The 10,953-nt window shown below is 37.9% G+C and overlaps 1 protein-coding gene across 2 annotated transcripts in view; it reads left to right on the top strand.

Annotated features, from left to right (window-relative positions):
• Nucleotides 1–10,364, top strand: part of rnf122 (ring finger protein 122) — a 22,478-nt gene extending 12,114 nt beyond the window's left edge. The window contains exons 3-6 of one of the 2 annotated variants that reach the window (XM_015028293.1): nucleotides 7,976–8,021; nucleotides 8,101–8,142; nucleotides 8,230–8,309; nucleotides 9,545–10,364. In XM_015028293.1, coding sequence (XP_014883779.1) covers nucleotides 7,976–8,021; nucleotides 8,101–8,142; nucleotides 8,230–8,309; nucleotides 9,545–9,659 — 283 coding nt within the window. In that variant the 3' untranslated portion in view covers nucleotides 9,660–10,364. Of the gene's footprint in view, nucleotides 1–7,975; nucleotides 8,022–8,100; nucleotides 8,143–8,226; nucleotides 8,310–9,544 lie in introns of both variants that reach the window. The other variant, XM_015028292.1, reaches the window with a different exon arrangement.
• Nucleotides 10,365–10,953: the final 589 nt, after the last annotated feature.

Genomic DNA, 10,953 nt, shown 5'->3' with positions numbered 1-10,953 from the left:
CGACAGTTTCAAAGACACCCCCCCGGCTCGACAGACCGGCCCCCAACCGCAAAAGGGAACACTTATGTGGCCCTCGCAGGAAAAAGTTTGGGGCCCCCTGCCTTACAGGAATAAGCAGGAGTAGACAGTGGATGAATTGATAACAGTGTAACTTCAAAACACTAAATAAAATGCCAGAGTCATTACGTTTAATGACATGTGGGGAACAAATGTGACAATTTCATCACAATTTAGCCAAAGGTTATTGAGTCATTTTCTAGAAAACAAGAGGAGTCGGTGATGGAAGAGTCAGGAGATCAACAGCCTGACAGATCCGTCCCTTTTTTTAAATCTGCTAACAGAGAGACATTGTGTGTACGTGTGTGCGTGTGTGTGTGTGAAGGCGAGAAACGCGGTGAGGGAGGGGAGGGAAACAAAGGAGAACATGGTGACCTCTCCTGCTGTTGACTGTGAACTCCCCGATGAGACCCGGAGACGTATGTGTCCAAAGGACGGGATGTGAGGCAACAGGAAGCCGCTGGCCACAATGTGTGAGGACAGCGATGAGCTCAGAATAACTGTCGCCTGAATAGCTCACAGTGGGCGCACACACAACCGTCACACAGGCGGCACACAAAAGCTCACCAGGAAACACCAACACCTGTGGGAGGGATTTGCCTGGACGGCTCCATATTTAGCAAATTGCCTGGCGTTTGGTGTTGCAGAGGGATATTTTTAGACCGGCGGATAATGAAATCCTTTTCAAGGGATTTAGACATGTGTCATCTGGAAGCAGAAAGGACAAAAGTCCTGTCCGGGCTGAGTGACATGAGGCGGATGCTCTCCATTCATCGCTCTTCCGGTAACGGAGTTACATCACGTCCTTATTAACCAAGAGATGAGGCTCTTGAAATTCATGAAGTAAGAAATACATTTAATCAAGAAATTTAAAGGGGACCTATTATACTAAGAGAACATTCCTTGAAAATTTTTTCTCCAGAAAATCATTCTTGGATAATGAGATTTTAATCTTCTCAGTCTATTCTGAGATCCTTTCAGAAAGAGGTGTTTTGGGGTAGGGCTGCACAGTGGCACAGTTGGTAGAGCTGTTGCCTTGCAGCAAGAAGGCTCTGGGTTCAATTCCCAGCCCCGGTCCTTCTGCATGGAGTGCATGCATGGGTTTTCTCCAGGTACTCTGGTTTCCTCCCACAGTCCAAAAACATGTCAGGTTAATTGGCCTATTCCAAATTGCCCCTAGGTGTGAGTGTGTCTGCATGGTTGTTTGTCTCTGTGTTGCCCTGCGACAGACTGGCAACCTGTCCAGGGTGTACCCACCTCTCACCCAGAACATTAGCTGGACATGGGCACCAGCAACCCTCCTGACCCCACTGAGGGACAAGGGTGTAAAGAAAATGGATGAATGTTTTGGGGCGTCTTGTCACTTTAAATCTAAATAGGTTTTGGTTGGCCACGCCCCCAACTCCACATTTACACTCACATGTGAAAATGGCGGCAAACGCGTGCACAATTATACAATCACACATCTTTGATTAGCAGAAGTTGAGCCTCCTGCACAACCAACCAGAATGCAGCAAGTGGTTTCTGAATATTAAGCCAACAACATTACACTTGTCTTTTCCAGCAGCCATTGTACAGCAGTAAAACCAGCTGATTAAATGTGCTGGAGCTCCGCTTTGCTAGCCCGTCGAGGTTTTTGAAATGTTTCATATCCCAGACACCAAAATACATCAACCTATTGCTAAAAAAACAGCTGAGTGTCTTTTGGCTGTTTTTAGAAGCATCAGAGACTCAGAAGGAAGAAGAAAAACATACAAAATATGAATTTCTGCATAAAAGGTCCCTTTAAATGTAATTAAATTTTTATCTTAAATCTGATTTTAATGAATAATTTAAAAAGTAAACCATTACTGAAGAGCATCTGGATTGTTTGCCTTGTTGCATTTTTAGTTTTGGTTTACCCCGGTCAGTATCTGGTGGAAATCATAAAGTATCATATTTGAACGGATTTGTTGTCAGACAGACCTTTGACCCCTGGTTGTGTTGTTAAACGCTCACATCGCTTCTGTTTTCCTCGAAGTTCTCGTCCATGAGTCAAAGTCACTGAGTCACTTCCGTCAGCTGCATTAACTAGACGATTGCAATCTTTCTTAGAAGTGTGATTGTGAATTTATTTATAGAGCAGGTGAATCATCTCATTCAAGGTTTTTTGCTCTCTCAACCAGTGTCTCTGGCAATCCTGGGTGTGAATTTGTGATGTTTGGTTTTATTTTATTTTTTTACTTTAAAGAGTGAAGTCAAAGGCTCTCTTTGTCTGCCTTTTACAGACTTTTATTGTTCCCAGTTTAAGGAATAAAAACGATTTCAACTTTTCAACAAAAGAACAAAATACGACTTTGTACTTGAATCTGATCTTATTTCTTAAACTCGTGAAGTTTCAACCTTGGAAATCAATTTTTTGTGTTTTTTCTTCAAAGTTAAACTATTTTTTGTTATAAAGCACCTTTCAAGATGTAAAATCAAAAGAGAACAAAATGCAATCTTGGCTTTTTAAAATCAAGAATTTTCACAGGCCTGGTTTAGCCACCACTTAAAATTTTCTATATTTTAGTTAATGGTCTCTCTTTTATTTTACTAAAATAAACCAGCGGCCAGTGCTGTTGCATCAAGACCGGAGTCACGTGTGAAAACTTGGAGGATTTTGTCAAAAGTAGACCTGTGATAATAACAAATTTTGCTGAACAACAAATTGTCTTGGAAGTCATTGCAATAAACAATAATATTGTTGCTTTGGGACCATTTTTAAGTAACATAAAAACATAAAAACATCCTTTCAAAGATGAATAAACTTCAATTTCTAATGAACATTTAACACTGGAACTTTAAGACATTTTAAAAATCCAAAATAAATAAAACAACCAAAACAACAAATAAAATGGATACTGAAATCACTCTAAACAAAATTGTCCTTTGAAAAAGAGCAGATTGAAGCCTTTCGTCATCCAGTTGTTTGTAGAAAGAGAAAGAGAGACAATAAAAACAATCAAGCTAATGGAAAGTATCAAGCTTGTTTTAATTTATCATGTGATTAAGTGATTTATTGCTTATTGTGACAGGCTTAGTCAGAAGCCTTCAAAAATGTTGTGTCCAGCTGCATCCCGTTTTGCTTCCATTATGTATAAGATCAGATCAGAGTTGTAGAAAATGATTTAAAAAATTGAGTCTCCACCGCAAAAATCTTTCAGCAAATTGACTCAAAGAGGGTGAAAATGAAAGTACGTCACACTTTTCAGATATTTATTGAGTAGAAATTTGGAAAACCATCTATGCTTTTCCTGCCATTTAACAAGATTGACCTACATTTCGTTTGTGTGTTACATAAAATCCTGTTAAAACACATGAGGAACAAAACACATGCTGGGTTTTGAAGAGCAGGAGCTGCTGCTCTGCAGGTTTTTCTAGTCAAAGTCTTTCCACAAAATTCTCGTGAAATTAAATTATTTTTCCTTCTTAACTTCAGTATAAAAACACAAAATCTTATCAAGTATTTTTGGTCTGATATATTAGTACACTTGAAGTAAGACAATAAATTACAATCAACTCTTCTGTAAGAATTAGAAGGTTAATCAACATTTTCTTAATATTGATGAGTATGGCAGATTATTTCACTTTTAATAAGTGAAATTATCTGCTATTGTAACGAGTACTTTTTCATCAAAATTAAGGAAATATTGACTCTTAATTCTTGCTGAAAAGTTACTTGCAAGTTATTATCTTATTTCAAGTGTACTGCGATATTTCTACTAGAAAGTAGAGCAGAAATCCTTGGTAAAATTTTGCGTTTTTTCAGTGTTGCAAAAGGATGAAAATGCAAGATTTCTGACTGCAACCAACAGCCAACACCTTCACCTGCTCCAGTTGTTCTTTGTTTTTGATTACATGCATTTATATTTCAAAAAGATGGTGAATTAAATAATAATAAATGAATAATAATCTGTAACACATTCAAAAAGATGTGACGTTTTCTGCCAGAGAAGCCTTAAAAACACAAAGCAAGTCTTCTTTGTATGTCGCAGTTGAAATGGTTTAGAAAGTTTCCTGCTTCACAGAAGACAAAAACAGCATGAAGAGTTTTAGGAAATTCAATCAAACAGCAGAAAGGTCATGCTGGAGGTCAGTGTGAGGGTAGAAACAGAGGCAGCGGATTCTCAGGAAAGAAAAGAAAAACTCTGGCCGTGAACCGCTCATCCTCGCAGCATAACAAACGCACGCCGTTGAAATTGTTAAGAGACTGAGATGAACGTCCTTCTGCGCTCTGCCTCGATGTCGAGAAGCTGACTTTGTTTCCACTGCGAATCGAGGCCGAGTTAAAGTGCGGTCGGGGAGCGGTTCTGATGTGAAGGGTTCACATCAGAGAGCTGAAGCAGGCTGGACTGAAAAGAGGGTGAGTCATCTGAAAACAAACTGCAAGGACTCAACACTGAACGGCGGAAAGTGTTAAATCAGCCTCTGACAGCTGACAGACAAAGCTAAGCAGTGAAAACTACAGAGATATTTGTAGATTATGAAACTGTTTGAGGCTGCTGAGCCTCGCTTCTGGCGTTAAGGACCAGCAAACTCAGCAGGGAGATGTGAAGTTATGCTTTGGGTTTTTAGTAGGAGTTATTTTTACTTCTCATATTTACTTCATGTGAGAAGTTGATTCAGGCTCTAAAATGACACAATTTGTACACAGCAAAGTTAAAGTATTTAAAAATAATCTGGAGACCAAACCTGCATCTCAGTTAATTAGAATATTATCAAAAACTTTAATTATTTAACTAATTAAATCCAAAAAGTGAAACTCATTTAAAGATTTTTTACATGCAAACTCAAAAATGTTAGATATGAATTTTGACAATTAAAGCCTAAAGCTAATGAAAACTGAAAATTCAGAAAAATTAACAAAAAGAAAATGAAAAAAAATATATATTTTTTAACACAAACATATTATCAACAGAGTTAAGTGGAAGGAGGGCTAACCACAAGGGGGAAATGCTTAAAAAGCTGGCTATTCACCATGCTGTTCTTAAGCATAATAATGGAAAGTTAAGTGGAAGGAAAACTTGTTAGGAATTGGGAAATTATGGTACCTAACTTTTTAGAACGAGCTCAGAGACATAAAATCCAAGTCATGACGATTCCATAGTGTGTGATGGTTTGGGTCGCCATGTCATCTGCTGGTTCTGGCCCGCTGGGTTTTCTGAAGTCCTCAGTCAATGCAGCATCTACCAAGAAACACTAGAGCACTTCATGCTTCCTTCTGCTGACAAGCTGTATACAGAGATGCTGATTTTATTTCCCAGCAGGACTTGGCACCTGATCACACTGCCATTGGAACCAAAAGCTGGTTAAGTGACCACGGTTTTGAGACACTGTTATCGATTGGCCAGCAAACTCCCCTTACCTTTAACCTCACAGAAAATCAATGGGCTGTTGTCAAGAGGAAGATAAGAGACACCAGATCCAACAAGGCAGCTATCAAAGCAACCTGGGTTTCCATTATACCTACGCAGCGCCACAGGCTGATCACCTCCATGTCACGCCGCACGGATGCAGTAATTCAAATATCGAATGCATAGAAATACACATATCATATTTTTGCTTAAAACATAATTTTTTGATGTGATATTCTAAGTTTCTGAGACACAGAATTTTGGGTTTTCTTTAAAGCCACAATCATTAAAATTGTGAAAAGTAAAATCTCAAAATATTTACTCCATAAGTACTGAATCTCATTTCTGAGATGACAGACAAGGAATATTTAAGCAGTGTTAAATATTTTGAAACGTCGTAGTTACTTGATTATGCTGTAAAATGGCGCCAGGTGACAGGAAGTACACAATGACCTGTGCCTTTTAAAAGTCATGCCAACTAAAATTGTCTGCCAACAGTTCTTTCGGTTCTTTCAAATTAATTTTCTTTTTCAGATGAAGCAGTGAAATCTTCGCTCCCCGTCCCCCTTTCTCTTTCTCCACGTCATTTTCCACCCATGGGAAATCTCAGCGGATTTAAACTGTGTATCCTCACATTGTTCATGTGAAGCGCTGTTAGCGGCAGCCGGCGTAAACAATAAACCAAGCTAGAAAAACAACTAATAACTGTCATTTCCTCACTCCCGCTTTCTCACTTTATATTATCTGCATTTATTTTTCACGTTTTGAATTTTGTAGGCGTTATCTTTGCTTCCAGTCTCAGAGGTTGGAGCTGCAGTCATAATGTCAGGCCCCAACTGCAGACAGTGACGGATATTTGGGTCTAAGTTTAGTTGTGCAAAAACAGGAGGCCAAAAATAGCCAGTTGAACCGCGGAGGCTCGCCAAGTGATAAGGATCTGCTCTCCATTGTTGGGTTTTTTTGAGGGGTGGAGCAGTGATTCAAAGACTTTACGTTCTCATTAGCTGTGTTGGTGTGTGTCTGTGTGCTGTTGCTGCTGCATTCTGGGCGTCGCTCCACGACTCTTCATGTGTGTTTGATAATACGAGGCAGTGTTTGCTGTGGAGCTATTTCACTGTAGCTGCTTAAAAGACCTAAATTTCAAATCTTCGCCTGGATATATTTTTGCTTAATTTAATTGTACGCAGTTCTTTAAATGTCCTGCGAGTAAATATATTTGCCCATTTATCCATAAGAACTGGAACTTTAAATATCTAGCAAGTTATTTTCGCAATGTACCGTGCCCCTCGAATTAATTACGCTTCCTGCTATGGCGGGGGTGAAATTACCGAAATAACTAGATATTGGCTGGAGGGCGCAACGTATCTGGGTCAGAAACCGTTGGAATTTTTCAGATGGCGCAAAGTGTGTCGGAATTACGGTACTGGAAATTTGGCTGGATCCTTCTGCGCTCCTTTCGGTCAGGGTTTTAATAACACACTAACAATTTAACTCTAGAACTAAAAAAATAATAAAATAAGCTGCTTGATTCAGATCCGTCAGCCATCGTCTGTTTTTTTATGTCTATTTAATTTTTACTTGACTTTATTTTTTTTTATCAAGTGATAAGTGCAATATAAGAAATTATAGTCTTTTTTTAAGTGACATTGTTTTATTTGGATAATTGCACCCAAGTTTTGTTGTGCAATGTTTCATTGATAATAACGATTCTGTTTTTATTTTATTTCTTACATATGGAAAACAGTGATATATTTTTACACTTGTTCTACTAGATTTTAGATTAATTTGTGACAAATTTACTGTAAAAACATGACTAATACATAAAACTAATCTCTTAAACACACCGTACATATGATTAACATAGATATTTTACCTGTTTTATAATTTAGCAATAAAATTTAGCTTTATTAACCATATACAAAAACCGATCTCTACAAAATAACAACAATTAAATAAAACATTATAACATAAAGTGATGGATTGCATAATGGACACAACATGATGTCATGATCAGGTTTTAGACAATGGAAGAAAAACTTTGAATGACCTTCAAAAATCCTGGAGAACTATTGATCAAGACCAACTTTAAAATATTTAAAAGGGTCATCCTATGCAAAGGTACAAAGAAATTAGACTTCTTCAGAGTACAGTTTCTTTTTTTATTCCCTGCCAATATTATAAGCAAAACTTACAATATTGTTTATTAATCATAAACATTCTTGTTGTTGGAATATTTTCTACCAATTTGAAATTTTCCACAACTCTCAGATCCAAAACAACCAAACATGGAGAATCAGCTTCTATGTGCCACGAATCTGGAACAAACTTCCTGAAAACTGCAAAACAGCCGAAACACTGGCTTCCTTTAAATCCAGGCATATTGATACACATTCTGATGTGCAATAACGCCACTAGACAAAATGTTATGCTTCAACTGTTGACTATGTGTTTCATGAGTTTGTATTTTTTTTGTGATTTTATGATTTAAAGCACTTTGAAGTGCCAAATAAAGTTGATTGATATTTTTTTTTTCTCGTTGACAGCAAGCTGCGCCACCAAGCACAGAGTGAACGCTTTGGATACAGAGAGGTAAGGCAGGAAGTATAAACTAGCAGCATGGCGAATCCCACACATCACATTTCAAGGTGTGCGTTTGTTACCTCTACAGGTGGTGCTGAAAGGAGATCCGAAAAAATTAAATCTTCATGGGGTAGGTTTAATTTCTGCCTGGTGTTTGGGGGTAGTTTTGCAATGACTGTCAGTTCTCACTTTGTTTCGTCTGCGACTCTTGCAGCAGACGTGCGCCGTGTGTCTGGAGGACTTTAAAGTGAAAGACGAGCTGGGGGTGTTACCATGCCAACATGCCTTCCACAGGAAGTGAGTAGAAGCACAGTGGACTCTTTCTTCGTGCTTGCTCGCCACCTCACACGCGACTTGCTAAAGCTAAATCTGTCTGGGTTGTTGGGGAGGTCAGAGGTCAGAAGCAAGAGACAAGGGTTTTTAAGGCTTTAACATCGTGTGATTGGGAATTAAATAAGATTGCTTAAGAACAGCTAACTAATCCATGACTCTTATGTTTTGTTTGTTTGTTTCTCTTCTCTTTAAAGGTATGTTGTGCATTGCCCATATAGCTAGATGCCACTTTTGTTTTCAGGCAGAAAAATGCAGGATGGAAACCAGGGCCAGGATTCACTACTTATGGTACAACAAGCACCAAATTAAAACAGATTACCAGTGATGTACTCATTCAAACTTAACATTTAGTTGGCCTTATTACCAGTCGACATAAAAAAGAAACTGAATGAACAATGTTTCATTTACCAGTTCCACTGATAATAGGTGATGTTTATATGATTCCTTAAATTAAATACATTTCTAAAAAGATTACAAAACATATCATAATGCCAATTTCAATACTAAAGAAGAAGAGAAAAGTAGACCAGTGCATCATGATAAAACAAACATTTCAAATAGAGAGACAACTAAATCTTGAAAAATTAAAGATTGTGTATCAGTGACAATGTCGCCAATCTATATGGGCTGATCTATTTAGTCTAATTCTATACTTTTAGCTCTGAGTGACGTCAAACTTTATAATTTATTTTACATTACATTTAGAATTCCTAATTGCACTGGCTGAACAAATTAAAGTTGTGTTGTCTTTACATGTTTGAACAAACTATTGGTTTATTTAAGCGTGCTGTACTGGTGCAGAGTTATTAAATAAATTTATAATTCAGTACATTTATGTCTGTGTTTATTTTATTATTTTTTTTTAAAGACACGTTTTAAGTCAATTCACCACTGTTTTTTCTGTATTGGATCGATACCGACCGATACTAAACCTCAGATATCCCTGGTTACAACTCCATTTCTAAAAGAAAAGGAAATAAATAGTAAGAATTACAAATAAATAAATGAAATAAAAATATAATAATAAAGTGTATTTACAATAAGAAAGTAGTTTTATCAAGCTTGGTCATCCCAACTTTGCCACCACAGACTAAATTGTTCCGTTTTATGATTAACCATCCAATCATCTATGGTTGAAAACAGTTTTCTTGTAATGCTAATGTTATTCTCTATTGACATGTGTTTCTTCTTCTTTGCAGGTGTCTTGTAAAATGGCTGGAGGTGCGCTGTGTGTGCCCCATGTGCAACAAGCCCATAGCGGGTCCCCCGGAGCAGCATCACAGCATTGGGACGCTGCTTGATGAACTGGTATAGCCTTTGAAGTCCTGCCAGCCTGGGTGGGAGGCCGGTGCTCAGCCACATCATGACCAGCGAGAGCAGGGACACACCGCTGACACACAGCGAAGCACCAACACAGGGTAACCTAGATACCACCTGGAGAAAAAACCCCTGAAGGTTGCTGCGAGATTTTCCTCAGCCGCCCACACACCCCTCTGCCACTCTTCCTTCAGCATCCCTCCCTCCCTGCACCCATTCTTCCACATCCTCGGCTGCTGCCTGCAACGAGGCTCCACCGAGGTGGAGGAGGCAGATGTTTCACCGCCGCGTGGACCAAAATGAGCGTTGACAGGAAGAAACGCACTTTGTCGATGAGTCGCCTCTCCAGCCCTGCATGTCATCACGGTGGGCACAGGCATGAAATTATATCCGTACCCGCCGAATCCCGCGTGGAAAAACAACAACACCAGCAGACAACGCCTTTCAGATGAGGAGATCTGAGGGGGAATAAAAGCCACATGCAGACAAAAATCTGCAAATTTTTGTCTGTAAGTCTGTAAATTGTGAAACAAAAAACATAAAAAGGACAGATAGAATAAGAGCAACGAACTTTTCTAAAGACTAAATGTAATCCCCTGTTGTTAAAAGGTATTTAAAGATTATTTCAGTGTAATTTGTGGGTCTATATGATTAATTTCCCTTTTTCCAATGGGAAAAAGTCTTAAGCACACTGTCAAAAAACGTCTCCAATTGCCAAAAACAGTAAATTTTACTGTTGACTGTATAAATGCAGCTGCCAGTATTTTAAATTAGATGTTTTTTTATAGTGCAGGAAAATACAACTAATTTCATGAAGTCCAATCTTTATCCTGACACCCACAGTTATGGATATTGTAAATTATTCAGATATTCACGAAACATTTATTACTGCCCAGATATGTGTTTGTGTTGTTGAGATAGATGGAAGAAATCACAAATTTTCTCACTGTTATAAACAATAATTAAAGCTTTTTAGAGGACTAAGTAAGGTTTACATAAACACACTTTAAAAAGATAGATTAAAAGTTACTCTTTTATTTAATTTTATTTGTTTGTGAGATAAATTGCCTTCACCTCCATTTATTGGGAAACAAATCTGCCTCACCTTCCTTCTTGTGGAACTGAATTCTTGTTTTATTCAGTATTAGTTTAAATAACCTTTTGGTTGTAAAGAATAAATTTCACATGTTAAGAAAATTGAAGTTCTAATATCAAGAATAAAGTTGAGTTGAATGTTATTTTTATATTAAGTTGAAATACTATTTCAAGGTAAAAGTGAGACTTATTGAAA

Source organism: Poecilia latipinna, unplaced genomic scaffold (genome assembly GCF_001443285.1).
Source record: "Poecilia latipinna isolate Pla-1442-1.1 unplaced genomic scaffold, P_latipinna-1.0 Scaffold119, whole genome shotgun sequence".
In the NCBI taxonomy this organism is placed as follows: Eukaryota; Metazoa; Chordata; class Actinopteri; order Cyprinodontiformes; family Poeciliidae; genus Poecilia; species Poecilia latipinna.
Note: the sequence above shows the minus strand (reverse complement) of the source record. Positions and strands in the feature narration are given on the sequence as shown.